Source organism: Semicossyphus pulcher, unplaced genomic scaffold, assembly GCF_022749685.1.
Source record: "Semicossyphus pulcher isolate SPU_LCO1_2020_fin unplaced genomic scaffold, fSemPul1.0.p SCAF_10, whole genome shotgun sequence".
Lineage (NCBI taxonomy): Eukaryota > Metazoa > Chordata > Actinopteri > Labriformes > Labridae > Semicossyphus > Semicossyphus pulcher.
In genome coordinates, this window is record NW_027211604.1 from 21024011 (window position 1) to 21041177 (window position 17167).

Sequence of the window (17167 nt, forward strand, 5' to 3'; positions counted from 1 at the left end):
CCCTTTAAGAAACCCCACCCCTATAAGCCCACTTTTTCTGATTGGCCCGCTCTCTGAAGCCTGCTGAGGCTGCACTTTGTGACGTCACAAAGTGCAGCGTGTAGAAAAAACTTTGTGAAACATGGCATTCAGCCTGCAGACTGAGTTGAGAAGCCGGGGATTACCCCAACATACTTTTACCTACAGATTTTAAACTTCGCCCACGTTTTGTCTGGACATCCAACATTGTAACATTATATATATATATATATATATATGTCTTAAAATGTGAAACAGCACAATACCTCCTCTTTAAAGTTAAATCAAATAGGTAAGTCAGGACTTACATGTGTGTTGTATGAGCAGCAACAAAATTTGTTGTCAACTTTACGATTATTGACACACAGTATATGTGAATAGCAACAGACATTTGTCTCAATCAGCCCAATAATCCCGGCATCGTAACTAATAGCTGAGACATGTGTGAGCAACATGTAACAAATCAATTAACAGTTAGTACTTGTAATCACAGCAGAGCTTCCTCTGTAACAACCTGTCTGCACTTAAGTGCACACTCCACTTTAATTATTCCAGTTGGGATTGTCTTGTTAGTAATTAACCCAGGCTCTCTGTGTTGGGTTTGGGGTGATATTGGGCCAATTAAAGATCAATAATCCTGATGTTTAGCTGGCTGCTTCCTCACAGTGGTGTCTGTGTATTTTAGGGCCGGAGAGCAGTCGATGGTGCTCATTAGTAAGCAGCACAGGTTTGTAGTCAATACGCCGGGAGCTGAAAGGGTCAGGTCAATATAGATCTGAGCTGGAAGTTAGTCAGAGAAGAAAAAAGAGACGGTTAGATCCTTAGTTTCTGACCTTTTTTTTTTTGTTACTTCTCTTCTCTGATTTGGTGAAAACTTAAAAAACTTGTTTGTTCATGCTTGTGACAGATTTTCTTTGTCTCACCTCTAATGTGTTTCTCTCCTCACCCTCTCCCTCTGTTAGTTTGTCTTCCAATAACTTACCACATGTGCGTCACATATCACTTAAGTCAATACAATGAAATCCATTGTTAAACTAACACACGCTAAGCCATACACACACAGAACACACACACACACACTTGCGTTCCCTCCCTGGTCTCACTGGGTTTATCTCTATCTCAGAGATCAGTTTGGGAATTAGTAATGACGCAGCTCCTGCCTCTCTGCCCGGGGCCGCACAAACACACACAGTCACACGCAGTCTCTCTCAGACACACGCACAGACACAGCAGCAGTTGACACTCTGTTTAAGAATGCACAGAGACACTCATAGAGTTTCCTTCCACCTTTTGTTGTGTGTGTTTTGACATTCTGCTTCAACAATGTGAGTGGAAAAACCAAAGAAAACTTGCAATAAATGCTGATGGTAATCGTGACCTTAGTGTATCAGAAACATGACATTGATATTTTGTTACCATTTGGCAAACTCCATATAGTTTTTATTGTTGGCGGAAAATAAATAAATCAATGTAAGGGAAATGTTTTGTGATGGTAAACAAGTTTGAAAATGTAAGGTGTATGGAACCATGTCCCCATTCAATCTTGAGTTTCTTTTACTTGTATTTTATATTGAACTTGTTTATTTTTTCCTTAAACATTTGTCTGTTGGAAAAGTTGGAAAATATCTATGTTGGAAAAGCAAAGTTGTAAATGATTAAATAATAAAAAATAAAAAATAATACATTTTATTTGTATAACGCTTTAAAAGGTACTCAAAGGCTCTATACATGATAAAAAAAAATAATAATAACAAAGACATTAAAAACAAATACAGTGTAAAAACATCAAAGTACAAAACTTTTTTTTTTACAAAACAGTTTATATATATATAAGTTGCAACGACATAATTAAAGATCACAGATTAAAAGCAGATTTAAGTAGGTGGGTTTTGAAAGTGGGGAGAGTGTCTGAGGTGTTGGGGAAGAGAGTTCCAGAGGGAGGGGGCAGCAATGGAGGCTCTCACTGTAAATGATCACAGATCATATTTTCCGTTGTCATTTTGCTTCAGATACCAACAAAAGACAATAAACGACAACACCATCTCACTCACACAACTTAAACATACAAATCCAAAAATTTGCTAATGTGCAAAACCAAATATCAATCAAATGTAATCAGAATATTTTGGACGTCAATTCATCATTTCTGTTGCTCAACTTTTGAAAATGTGAAATTTTTCTTTTTACATTGAAAAAATACCCAATTTCTTCCTCTCGAACATTTTCACTTACACATACACCCACACACAAAGAGCATGTTGCCCGTCGCTTAGACACACACCCACACACAAAGAGCATGCTGCCCTCCTGCCAGACACCTGTTGATGTAATTATTAGTTGTAGATGACAGCCAGAGCTTCACTGATGACTCTCTCTCTCTCTCTCTCTCTCTCTCTCTCTCTCTCTTTCTATCTATGTTTAAGTGAAAGGTAAACTGTCAGAAAAAGAATGTGTGTGTATAGTTTCTGTATGATCGTTAATGTCGATGTCTGTTGGTGTTGTCCATTAATCAACATGACAGGAGACACAAGATGTGTGCAGAGCGGTGATGACATGCACTGATAGAGAGTAGGATGAGAGAGCCAGTGTGAAGAAGAGAGAGAGAGAGTGGGGGTTATAAGGGCGGTGTGGTATGAGAGGCGTTGGCCTTGCTCAGCACAGTTAATACACTTGTAATGCTGATTATCTCCAGCGTGTCGTGTCATGGATGGATGAGATACAAAGGAGGTGGGCTCGGTCCTCGGGGGATTAAGGGAGGAGGGAGGATGGATGGACCTCTAAGAGGAGGAGTGGATGGATGGTTAGAGGACGAAAAGGAGGAACGCATCTCTCAGCTGTTTCCTGGTTTCCAGAAAAGCCTTTATAGCTTTATTTTATCGGCTAATTCTTAATAATTAATGTGCATTTCATTTCATTTCATATTTCAAACCCTTCTCATGAAACCCTGTCAGCATAAAAAAGAGATATTTGTTTGTTTCACTTCAAGTTGGACATAGAGTTTGATACTTTTATAAACTGTAACCACAATAACATCTAGCAAATCTCTTCCATCCTGATGCAAAAGTCTTGTTTTTCTTTTTCGTTGTTTCTTCTCTCTAGCACTACATTTCACCTTTGTTACTGAGTTATTTCTAACTCTACTCTCACTTGTGCAGACAGGTGTGGAAATCCTTCATTAACCCTGTTACACGCTCTCAGATTTGTGTCTGTGGGTTAATATATGTAAGTGGGACGGAGAAAAACACAGAAGTGCTGCGTTTGCAGATTCAGAGATGGAGAGCTGCTCAGGATGAATGAACAGACGCAGACAGAGACGGGACAAAGACAGATGGAGAAGAAAAAACCTGACAGGAGTAAAGATAAATAGTTGGGATAACATGTTTCAGTTCAGGTAGGAGGATGGCAGATTCAATTGTGCAGGAAAGACTGACAGAGGCGAGAGTCAGTAAAGGGCAGGAGCCTGGAACAGACTGAGGAGAGAGGGAGAAAAGGTCAGAGGCTGTTTGTGACAAAGGAGCAAGAAATTCAATTCAGATCACTTGGTGTCAAAACTCTGCTGCCATGTAACAGAGGTTTGGTTTGACGAAAAGGTGTTGTGATTAAAAATGTTAAAGTTGTAATCTCGAAGATCTCAGTTTTGTTCTCTTTGGCGGCACCTATGCCGATAAACGGTAATTGCGGGAGCACACTTCCGAGATATCCAGACAGTGTTGCATGTGTGACGTCCACGGTTGGCTCCGGTTGTAACTCTTGATTTTCCTCGCTGGCGGTCTATTTTCTTTTTAGACTGTTTGATGATCATCAAATTTGTTTCTTTTTCTTTGGATTTTCACTTACTTTTGAAGTTGTATCTGTAGTCATCGATCTTTTCCTTGTTTGCTTAGCCATAGTAGATCACTGTTTACACGCAACACTTGCAGCCCGGCCTACCCTACGCAGATCAACCTGATGGAAAACTGAAAAACGCGTCACTTACTGGACTCCGCTTGTGATTGTTTTCCGCAAAAGTTGCCACAGACACCCAGTCTGTAATTCTGCAAATACAAAGGCTTTCGTCAGTGGGCCATAGGCTCAATCACCATTGTGTTACCTCATTCAGCGATAGATAGTGACTTAATCTTCGAGATTATTACTTTAAGTATGATGTAAACAGGCACAGCAGAATGTCCTGTATAGACCCTAATTTTTACCCAACATTTATCTAATGTCAAACATGTGGAGAATCGTAAAGAATATATACGAAAAACTATTCTAGTTTTAGTCTATTTTATATTTTCATATTCATGTTTTTACACATTTGTTGCTCAATAGCCCCCGACATCCCATCACATTTCTCTCGGGAGCTGGCTAAAATGATTTGCACCAAAGCAAAGACAGCAACAACACTGAATTCATCTGGGTTTATGTCCTTAAGTTGAAACTGTGGTGGAAAATGCAACACTTCCTTACAAGTTATTGTAAGTCATGGAAAAGTCAAGCAGAAGACTTTTATGAAACAGAAGTATTTTATTCATGAATTCATACTGTACTATAAAATACACTGGAATATAAAGTACATCTTCCCCTGTTAGCACACTTAATGACATTAAATATTCATGTTTCATCTCCATATTCCAATGAGACCTTTTATTTTTAAAACTCAGTTGGTTTGGTTCATTTTTAAATTTTTGCTGAGATAAGAAGAGGAAAGAGGCCGCTCAGTGCTTCAGACAGGTGTAGAGTTTGAAGAGAGAGAGAGAAAGTAAACGATAACAGAGAAGTTCAACAGTTATTTTACCCCAAACTCCACCCCACTCATTCCTCTTCCTCCTCTCTACCTCCCATCCTGCTCTCTTCTGTCATGTGTCCAGGCAGAGGTAGTTGTTTTTGTAAACGGCACACACACACACCAAACACAGTGTCCTAATCAAAGCCAGGCTCTGCACATTGTGTCCCAGTTGAGCAGCTATTTTTATCCGCGGCGTTCTAACAGGGATGGAGGGGGTCAGATAGGCCAGGCTGACGAATCCATCAAGACCAACAGATAAACAGGCTCACGCGCACACACACACACACACACACACACACACACACACACGATGCTTAAGTAAACAAATATATTATGTCAGTTTCTTTTTCAGTTATGCAAACTTACAGCCCCTCCTCTCTCTTTGTCCTTTTATCTCACACTTACACACACACTTTCTTACACACACACACACACACACACACACACACACACACACACACACACACACACACACACACACACACAGCTAGGACAACAGGTCGTTCCAAGTCTGTGATGTTGTTTCGTTTTGTGTTCCCATCTGTGTAATAATATATTTCTGAAATATGTGTTCCGATCTGTATTCCCTTGTTTGTTCTGGCAATTTAATACCTGAATCTGTGCCCTCTTACACTCCACACACACACGTACACGCACACACACACACACACACACACACACACACGTGAATACAGTCTGTCCTGTCCCATTAGCACCATGGCAGATCTTCTACCACACACACACACGCACACAGATGTGGTCCGAGACACATGATTACTGATTTACCGCTGTAAGAGAAATGTGGTTGGCAGAGATCCAGTTTCTTTCTGGCTTGTTAGTTTGGGATTCAAGAGCTCTGGCTTGGACCCAATTAGTTTCTCTCTCTCTCTCTCTCTCCTGTTACTTTGTTGTCATGACTGTGTGTTGGATATTATGTGCACTATATCTATAGCTCTACACAAATCCTCACAACCTAAAAATTACACTATTTGAATTGTAAAACAAAACTAAGTCAACCAGGTATTTGTCTTATGCATAAATGTTAGTGTCACTTCAGGGCTGTGTGCTTTGAACCCAATGACTGTATATAAATGTGGACGACGCGTCTTCATCTGCTCTCATTGTACTAAATAGAAGCCAAAATACCCACGCTGCCATCTCGCGCTAGTGTTGTTTTTTGGAGCCAGAGCTGCGCAGTAGAGACCGGCAGGTGGAGCCTCTGTAGCCACTTCCACGAACCAAAACACACACTTAACTTACCAAAAAAACAGCAAAGATCCTACACGTCGGTGTGTTTAACAGCAGAACAGCTTCTCTGTGTTGGTCTGAGGCAGACGTTCACAGATATAGAAACTTCAATGACTGTAGTGATTGTTTTAGTTACGTCTCCTCTCGTCGTTCCTCCTCTACTCTGCTAATCCGGAAAAGATCGTCTGCAGGAGCCGTATTTGTCAACAGAGCTGTCAATCATCCTTTTTACAGCATCAAATAACTAATTAAAAGTAACTTGTCAGAAAAATGAACACTTGGACGTAAATCAGCATGATAAGAACTAACTATAATGACAGAAACCATGTTTGAGAAGTATAGTTTGACTCATGTCTCATCTGTTAACATGGTGGAGGCGGGCTTTATAACCTAGGGAGTTGTCATGTCGTCCATCTTTTTATACAGCCTGTAGCTGTGTCCCAATTGAGGGGCTGCTAGCGTTACATAGGTTTACAAAAACGAAAGGGCCCTTGAAACAAATCACCTTTAAGATAATAGGTTAAGTTATGTGACATTAGTTATGCTAGCTAGCTAGCCCGCTGGATTGTGACACGGCTTAAGTTTGAACCCAACACACAACAGCAGCTATGAGGACATTAAACAACTATAATAAACCTTCGTTGCAGTGTACATGGAGTAAAAACATCTACACAGCAGTAAGGCTACATTTGTACATGAAGTGCTGTGCGTGTTCTGTCTCTTCTATTTACTCTCAGTTCACATTAGCTCTATTAGCCTCCGCCACAAAAGTGATATCAGCTTAGGTTGTACTCCCACCTCCTAATATACATGAGTAATAATCAATTACATGAGTACATATTCGTTGCTAACAGTAATTTAATTGAAAAAAATCCCTCTTCAGAAATGAGCCAGTATCAGCAGGATTATAAATGCTCTTTCAGTAGCAGAAATCTGCAGTTTTCCGTTCATACTCTGAGCTAACTTAGCATCTCCTCTCTGTAACTGCTGTCTTATCTGTAGATAAAATGATTTTATTAGCATTAAACAACTACAGCTGCCTGGGGAACACTTCAGCTCGCTTTTTCCATATCTTTGAATCTTGTTTACTCAGCCTTTTGCACTTGTCTGTCTCTCTCCCTACCTGTCTCTCTCTATTTATCGAGTACTTCTGTCTTTCTATTAGGCTCATTTGCTGCCTGTGTTCTTGCTTTCTTCTCTCTCTCTGTCTCCTTCTCTCTTATGTGCTGCCAATTCAAAATATTAACCCACACATTTACTACCACAGCTTTTTCTTTGAACATCCATATGTGCTTAACATAAACACACACACTCACACATCCTTCTGCTCTCCATCCCCTCACATACACACTCATACAATGTTTATATGCCATATGATTGTGATTTGGCAATATGGAGGAGCTCAGCTGGAGTTTGGGTCTGAGAGGAAGAAGTCACCTCTTACTGTCTCATTACTGTATGCACCTTTAACTCTGATTTTGTATATTGTTGCACTGACTTTTAAGTTTTTCCATTACTCATATCTTGCTTTGGTCCCTTGTGATGAAATATGAGAGTTTCAGTGAGACTTTTCACAGATTTATTTACGTGCGCAGAAATATTACAGCTGTATTTTTCCCACTTTTAAGTTGCACTAGCTGAAAGGTAGAACAAGCTAAAAATGTACCGCTCAGATAGTTTTTTTTTCATGTCATAAAGTTATTTTGACTGTTTTTTTAGCCTATTTATACATCCAAAACACATATTTTTGTGTGTTAACCTTATAAAGCGGTCGGTTGTAAATTATGGGTCCTGTTGTGTGTGCACTGTTTTGTGATTGGTCGTTCTCTTACAATGGGTTTATCAGACCTTACAAATAGCAGCTTACTGATTGTAGAAATGCTAAATGCCAAAACAACAAACCTAAAAAGAGCCTAAAAAGGTCCCTTTTTGTGCTGCAGAGTTCGGTGATACCGTAATATCTGGAATATAAGTCCCATCAGAATAGTTGTCTGTTTTTGGGGGGCTATTCCAGAGGGAAAAAAAGGTTTTCTATAGCTATTTATTTATTTTAAAATGTGTATATACAAGTTATTGCAACACTGTTGAAAACACATTCAAAACACACACAAATTACAGCCTACCATTTGTTTTCGCCATGTCGAGTTTGCAGTCCTGCTAGCTACCAGTGCGGTAGTTGAGCCCAGCCTTCGGTAACGTTTATGTTGTTGCGGCTGCACTGGCTATCATGGCGGCGCAAACTTTAGCTAGATTATAGCGCCATCGTCTGGGTAAAATACCATAACACAATGAAATCTCTCCCTGCATTTTATACTGGTATATTGGTCGCACTGTATAGGACGCAGCCCACTTTTTAGAGATAAAAAAACTGGGGAAAAATGTTTACGAATTTTACGGTAATTTGTCAACAGAGTAGCCCTCCAGAAGTTTAACACTGGTTCCATTTTTATAAAAAGTGTAAAGTCAATCATAAAGTGTGGATGACAGCTAATAAGTGTTCTGTTTGTTTCTGATTTCTTGTCCTGATGTTTGTGACATGGATGACTGTATGTATGTTGTATGTATGTTACTTTCGTCTCTGCACTAAATCACAATGAGATGAGACAAGATGAAACATGTTGCCAGTATCATGCCTCTGTCCGGTGTTTTTAAACAATGACATCTTGTGTTTCAGGTGCGTAACTTGTGCTACATGGTGACACGGAGGGAGAAAATGAAACACACCTTGTGTGACCTCCAGGAGAAGATCTTCCACCTGCAGATACAACTACTGGAAGAGGACATAGCAGGAGGTAAGAGGGAGAGAGAATACATGAGTGTGTATCTGCACTGTTTCTGTTCTAATTCCAGTCATCTAAAAACACACCATTGTAAAAACCTGCCTTTTTACCTTTCACCCACTCTCGCACTATAGCCAAGGCCGCCAACACACAACCCAAAAAAGTACAATTTGGAAAGCTCAAGTGCATAACAGTTTCATCCGAACCCTCGCTGGCTGAGAGTAGTGGGTGGACAGTTTTGGAAATGGCCTGTCATCATTTTTTGCACAGTAGGCCACACTTGACACCTGCACAGAAAAGAGCGCCGGAATAATAGTTCAGCCAGATATTGTGACACACACCATCCACATAAATGGAGCTCGATTTCGTATCCACTCTGCACAGATGGCTGACCTTGATGCATTTCATGCTGCTGGTCTGTGATGAGAACAGGAAGGACAAAGCTGGCTGGTTGAGTTGATGTGTTGTTGGCGAGATATCTGCTAAAAAAAGGGATTTATAATTGTAGCAGGAGCATAAACACCAGGTTAGATGCCATACCTTTTTATCATTTTTCTTCTAAAACGTTTTTATTTGTTAGCCTTGATCTGCAGGGATGGTTTGCATTGTAAACATTTCAACCAGAAGAGACAGCATTACCATAAAAGAGCTATTTTTTACTTGATAGAAAACTCAAGTGTCATATCCGTCAGGGGCCAAACATGGGCCTCCCACAGACTGATGGCAGCATTAACGTAGGTCCCTATAGTTTCTTTGAAAACAGAATCTGAAACCCGGATTCAGTAGGGCCCTCATAAAGTCAGTGGTAAAAGCTGAGTGATTTGAAATCAGACTATGTGATGCGTCATTATAAATAAGTAAATAATTCAACCCACATCAGACACCTGGGCTGCATCGAGGACAAGGTGATCACCAGATGTGCTTTGTCCATCTGAGGCTTGGCTAACATTGCTGACTCTTTAGAGCAGGGTTATTATAGTTAACGAAATCTAAAACTAGCAGTGAAATTAAAATAAAAACTACAATTTCCAAAAAAAATAAAAATAAATAAAAACTACAATAAACAATGCAACAAACTAAAACTAAATAGTATTGCAGGTGAAATCATTTTCCCCCTCGATTCACACTGTGGTTGTTATAGCTACCACTTTGTCCTGCTCTGTTTGACATCTCCAGAGATGCTGGCCTAAAAAGAAAGGCCTAATGAAAATCATATTTGATGTCATGAATTCTTTCATCCTACCCTTTTCAGCTTCTTTAAATCAAGGTTTTCCTCTTCACACCTGAAAAACCAAAACTAACAGGAAAACTAAATAAAAACTAAACTAAAAGTAGTCAATTCCTCAAAATAAAACAAACTTAAACTACTTATGAACTCGTAAAACTCACTTAAACTAAACTACTTAACTGAAATCAAAAAACAAAATGAAAGTAAATACAAACAAAAGAAACTAAAAATATAATAACTCTGCTCTATAGTTATGAATGTGAGGAGACCTTTCCTAATCACCAGTATTTGGTCACTTGAAAAATACTGTAGTGTCCGTGTTACTGACTGGCTAGCTAGCGAAGTTTGGTAAAGTTACCTTTTGATAGTAAGAAGTGCCACTCTAAGTTAGGACAATGACGATAAACAACAGTGATCTCAGACCTGCTGTTTTCCCATATATTTCCTATTTCCTATCTATTATTTTTTCAGTAACACAACACAACAAAAATACACACAAAAAATCCCTGATCTTGTAGAGTTTCTTTTAAGCATCTGGTGCCAGACTCTGTAATAAAAGTTAGCAATAAAAACTTAAAACAATCTTAAAATCAAAGAATGAATATATAATCAATTGAATTCGTAGCCTGTAAACTGTTTTCTATAACAGCTGAAGTCGATGAAGGAAGCTGTAGAGACTGGAGTACCGGGAGTTGCTGTGGTCGAGTCTAAACAAGAAAGAAAATAGGACCAAACAAAGAAACTTTTAATCACTTGTAATTATTTTGTCGTGAAGGTTTCAGTCTTCAGACCTCCATGACGTAAAGTTGATATAAACAAACAGCAGCATATAAATGTACAGTCTGAAGGCTATTGGCTGTCACCCACGAAAGCACTACCCATCAGAGGACGCCAGCATTACTTCCCAGTCTGCCTACATACTAAGTTCAATGAGCTCCTCAAATACACAATACTGCTCTCTTTGAATTATGAAGACAGTAAATTTACCAACATTAGAGAAAGTTGCACACTACAGCTTTAAAGGGTAGAAAAATGCATTATAAAAATTAAAGGAAGAAGCCTTAAAATCGCTGTATACCATACCTTAAATTGCAACCTGGACTCTAGAAGAGACAAAGGCATTAACCGTCAGTGATCAGTGGAAAGAAAGAAGCTTATCAAGGCGAATGACACACACAGAGTTCAGTTTCAGACTCCCAATCTGTGTTGTTATGTAACAGTGAACCGTCAAATATAGATGATATTTACAGTAGGTACACTTGTTAATTTACCCCTGTGGCTTTGGGCTGTGTGTCTGTGAACTTTCAGTGTGTGTGTGTAGTTTGAGTGCTCAGTTTGCAGTGCTCATCATTCCCAGGGAAGGCTGCACACACCTCTATGCACTCTCCTAAATCTAACAAACACTTTCACTCTCTCTCTAACTCCCTCTGTGTCTCTCTCTAACACACACACACACACACACACTCACACACACATGCAGTGCAGGGCTCCTGACTCAGCAGATTGCAGCCATCAGGTACCCGTAGCTGTGCTGCTGGCACTAAACAGCCATATCTATTCACACTCTAGATTAGGGAGGGTAGTTGGTGTGTGTGTGTGTGTGTGTGTGCGTGTGGGAAGGAGAGAGCACCAGAGAGTGAAGGATGAGGTTGTCCACTATAATGATTTGTCGTGTCCCTCACCTTGTATCTTCCTCTTTTCTCTGCCTCTTCCATCTTCCTCCCTTATTTTCCACACTCCATTTCTCTTCATCCTCCTCGGTAATCTGTTTTCTCCTCCATCTGCTTCTTCCTTTTCTTTTTCTCCACTTTGTGGTGCCCTCTGAGGGTTATAGTTTCCCTGTATTTCTCCCTCTTCTATCTTATATCGGTTGTCTTATTGAGCACTCTGTTTCAGTCAGTCTATCACTTGTCTCGACTTGTTTCTGTGTCCTTCTGGCCACACAAAAGTGACATAAAAGTATCGCCAAAAGTTAGGCTACTTGGATCAACAATGTGATGTGTTAGCAAGAACTATTTATTAGAATACGTACTCCTTATCATCCATAGGCCCTTAGCATGTAAAAAAAACACATATAGAACAAGCATAAATGAAACTTTAAAGTTCATTGTGCAACATCCCAAGTTAATAGTAATCGCAGTTCAGGTCCGGTTTGTCGTAAGCTATTGTTTAAGATTTGTCTTATTGCACATTGTGAATGGACTGAATGCACATGTCTTAATACACTGAACAGACCATAGGCTGTATAAAAAGATGGACGACATGACAGCTCCCTAAAAGTGAAGCCAAAATATTTCTATCGCCCCCTGCTGACAGGCTGCAGTATAGGTCATAAAGCCCGCCTCCTCCATGTTAACAGATGGGACATGAGTCAAACTATAAAATCAAACACATCAAATACATTTTTCTCAAACATGGTTTCTGTCATTATAGTTAGTTATTATCATGCTGATTTAAGTCCAAGTGTTCATTAGTTATTTGATGCTGTAAAAAGGATGATTGACAGCTCTGTTGACCAATACGGCTCCTGCAGCCGATCTGTTCCGGATTAGCAGAGAAGAGGAGGAACGGTGAGAGGAGACGTAACTAAAACAATCACTACAGTCACTGAAGTTTACATATCTGTGAACGTCTGCTTCAGACCAACTCAAAGAAGCTGTTCGGCTGTTAAACACGACGACATGCGGGATCCTTGCTGTTTCTTTCGGTAATTCGGAAGAGGCTACGGCAGCTCCGACCGCAAATCTCTACTGCGCAACTCTGGCTTCAAACAACATCAACAGCACACGATGGCAGCGCCCGTCATGGGAGCTATTCTGGCTTCAATGTCGTACAATGAGAGCAGATGGAGGCGCGTCGTCCATCTTTATATACAGTCATTGGAACATACCTACACTGCTGAATTAGTTTTAAAACGTGTGTGTTTTAGAGCAACATTATACAAGAACTAACTCTCTCCTGCAAACAACTAAAGCAAGAAAGAGATTTTCTCTTGTCTGTTCAGCCTCTTGCACAGTCACTCTCCCTTTTTAGCTTCTTCAACGCCCTCTCAGTCTCTTTGCCTCTGCCTTAATCGGACTGAGAATACCACTCTAAAAGAGGAGATGTTTCCTTCAGGGCTATCAATCAGAAAGCTGTGCAGTAAAGTGCTCTGTCCTTCTTGTGGTGGTTTGTACCTGCACAGCCCAGTTGAAATGTGCAAGAAGGATTTCAGGTGGGAATGGGAATGAAATAGGTGCACATATCCCTATGACGTCAGCGTAAGTCAGCGTTAAATATACCGCTTGTCCTGTTCATGGTCGGGGGGACTATCTCAGTCATTGGGCGCGAGGCGGGGTACACCCTGGACTTATTGGCACTCAATCACAGGGCTGACACACAAAGATAGACAACCTTTCACACTCACATTCACACCTATGGGCAATTTAGCGTCACCAATGGATCTAATGAGCATGTCTTTGGACTGTGGGAGGAAGCCGGAGTACCCGGAGGGAACCCACGCATGCAGGTGCAAACTCCATACAGAAAGGCCCAAAACCGGGACTTAAAATAGGAACCTTCTAGCTGTGAGGCGACAGCACTAATCACTGCACCACTGTGCAGCCCTTGTTAAATAATGTTGCTTTGAAAAATAAGATTATTTTTCCATTGTTTTGTTTTTTGGCCTTAAAAGTCTGACATCCAATTCTAGGCAGAACAGAAAGGTTTTGCAACTGTAAAATTAGATTTTCACAGACCTAGCACCACCATCCTTCCTGTTCCCTCGTCTCCCTCTGGGCTTGTCTCCATGTGGAAAACACACACATCTCTCCTCAAACCAAGCTGAAACAGAACCCCCAAAACCTCTGTCTGCCTGTCTGTCTCTCATTCTTCTTAATCTGTCATGTTCCACGTTCTGTCTGCCAGTCTGCCTGTCTGTCTGTCATGTTTATCTGCCTGTCTGTCATGTTGAAGGGCTGCTCTCGTCATGCTTTGTGAATGCTAGCATGTAACCAGCAGGGCGGACAGACAGACAGGACGGTAAGGCAGGCAATATCCCTGTAGAGACGCATTATACTGAGGGTACGAGGAAGTGTGCATGATGATACTATAGGAAGCAGTTCATGTGTGGTAACATGAGTAACAGGAAGTACTGCTGTGCAGTCACGTCACAGTTTACATGCATGTCTGTCCAGATTCACATGATATATGACGTGATATATGACTTTCAAGGATTTCAAACGGTATCAACAGGCATATTTTCTTCATCATTTCATCATCAGTAAACACACTGTAAAGGACTTCATAAAATGAATGCACACATGTCATGCATTAATACTCAGCAGGCAAATATTTGACCTATTAGATAGAGCCCTAGATACATGGGTCATGCATACAGGTTCGGTTATATTCTGTACTGTAGGCAGGGCTTTCATTTCCATGCACACACACACACACGCAGTATTATTGTTATGCAGGAAGTGCACTACATTTACATTCTGGCTCAAACTGAACTGTGACAAGCTGACAGTGGTTAGCACTGGCCTCTCTGATCTGCTCGCAGCAAGTGTGTGTGTTTTTGTGTGTGTCTGTGTGTACGAGAGCGAGGAAGACGGGGAAAATAAGGAGGGAGGAAGTGGAGGATGAGAAGGGACAAGAAGGTAATAGGAAGAAAGAAGAAGAGTTGAGGTGGAGACTGGAGAGAGAGGGAGGAAAAGACAGGGGGGAGTTAAAAAAAAAACTTTCTCACATTGCACTAATGAGCTCAGGTAAGAAATGGGACACAGTGGCTACACACACACACACACAGACTCATACGCTGCAGTTCAGTGCACCTAGAAAGAGGGGAAATTAATCACACACTTCAAAAAGACGAATCCCCTGCTGCTGTTGCACCTTCTAAACATGAGAGAGGAGAGGGATTGTAGGGAAGAGATGGAGAGAAATGCAGCAGCAGTATGTAAAGACAAAAGAGAGGAAAAAGCACAGATCTGACAAAAAAAAGTGTTTAAGAAGGTTCCCACTGCTGATATTTGGATTTGTGCCGAGATTACAAACTGCGGGGGAAAGCTTCGACACGTTCAAACAGAGCCTCCAGGCGTCCTTGAAAACCCAAAGACTATTTTTTTCAAGGTGTAGAACATATAAAAGAACAAGATCAGATTAGGGAAAAGGAGGGGAAACTGTTGAAAAATTGTCCCTGGGAGATCAGAGGATAAGATAGTCCTGTCAAAACAAAAAAAGAAGAAGAAAGAGATGACAATTTAGGAGCTGTGTGAAGAAGCGCTTCCCTGTGGGAGCTCCCTCAAAGATCCCCTGGAGTTAATGGCCTCCACAATTTCAGCAGCAGCCATAAAATAAATTGGAAAGGGGGGAAAGATGTCAGGTAGATATACCTGCGGTCTTACAAATCCTCTTTGTAAAAGTTTCATTCAGCTGACAAGACTCCTGCCACCTTCACGCTCAATCCACGTCAGATGTTAGCTTTATAACTCTAGCACATTCACATTACACTAAAAATATCTACTCCATCTTCATGCAATTCTACTGAAGCTGCAATATTGACGTCCATTCGCTTCTATTGAAGCTTGCACAAAGAACAATTCAAACCATATGTTTTCTATTTAGTGCAATATACAGCCAGCTAGCGCTTTCAAAAGGGGCCAAAAATGCCCTCTAAAAAAAACAGAGGTTCAACTATTCGAATATATATTTTTGCATATATCATATCATATCAACATTCCCATAGGCCTACCTGTCTGTTATGCTGAGAGTGAGAATCTCTCTCAGGGGCTGGGATTTGAATACTCTGCCATCACTACCGCATGCCTCACGGTTGTTGTATTTGTACGTTGTAACTGGTTAATTATTAACGTATAGAGTGAAGTGGTGTGCCTTCTAAGACGCTCAGTAACCAAGAGCATGCGCGCGAGGACACAAGAGAACATGCTAGAACATGCTAGAACACGCAAGAGCTCGTCATCTTGTTGTTATATTTTTACATAATTTTAATGAGGGAATACTCGTTTTTTACTGCAATTCTGTTACATATTTGAATTGAGAATATTCATTGACGGCCCTACAGCCATCTTCATCAAACTCAAGAGTTAAGTGTTCACCTTTGTTCTACTTTGACCATGCAAATATGCACAGTCTGCTAATAGAAACACTGCTGTACTGCGTTTGCTGCTTCATCATATGTTGAGTATAAGGTCAGACCATCAGTCTACAAAATGTAGAGTTTTGTCAAATGGAAAGGCCAAACTTCTAAAAGCAATCGGTCTTTGTTTGCAAGATCACCGTGTTCTTTGTAATTGTAATCAGTTTGATGTTAGAAATATCGTAAAGGAAAAATGTAGCTGCTGATTAGATGACTGAAGGCGGCAGAACCACAGCCAAGGAACTAAATTAGGACCGAAATACCTCCAGTTGAAATGCAGAGAATATTAAGACGATCATAAAAAGCTGCCTGAAGCTCACTCATTACTAAAGCTTAACTAATGTGGACAAAAACATAAAGTCATCAATCTTCCCTCCACCTCGCTGTTCTTACTGCTGTAAGGTCAAATGGCTCGCACGCTGTTTTCAGTGCATGTTATTCACTCATAACTTACTGCAGTTTTCACTCCACATTACATTTTACACGAAGACGTTTCCATAAAGTCTGTACATCTTATATTCTTCCGCTTCACCTTACATTTAATTTCTGGAGTGGAGATGCAGCATCAAAGTTGTCAAGCTCTTTAAAAACATGGATATCCTTTTTAAGGCTTGCATAAACCTGCAGTACACACAGATGTTCTTTTACTCTTCTCAACATGGAGTATTGTACTTCTAGTGAACTGCCATAGTGCCACAGTCTCTCCTACACACACACACACACACACACACACACACACACAGGGTCATCTCAGTGTGAAATCTCTCTCTGGTCTCTCTCAGCTCCATTCATGCTTGTCCTGCTCCTCCATGCTAAAGCAAGCATGAGGACAGCCTACTGCTGGCTATGACAGCCACACATGCAGTGTGGGCATGTACTGTACTGACCAACACACACTCTTTCAAAAGCATCTTTATTGTATGCTACAGAACAGCTACAATATAAGAGCAAAGATTTTACTTTACTCTAAACTCTGTGCTCTATGT

At 40.5% G+C, this 17167-nt stretch overlaps 1 protein-coding gene across 1 annotated transcript in view; it reads left to right on the plus strand.

Moving 5' to 3' along the window:
- The window catches only part of jade2 (jade family PHD finger 2), a 216190-nt gene that overhangs the window by 175122 nt on the left and 23901 nt on the right, over positions 1-17167 (plus strand). Inside the window, exon 11 of the mRNA XM_069669488.1 lies at positions 8709-8826. Coding sequence (XP_069525589.1) covers positions 8709-8826 — 118 coding nt within the window. The remainder of the gene's footprint in view (positions 1-8708; positions 8827-17167) is intronic.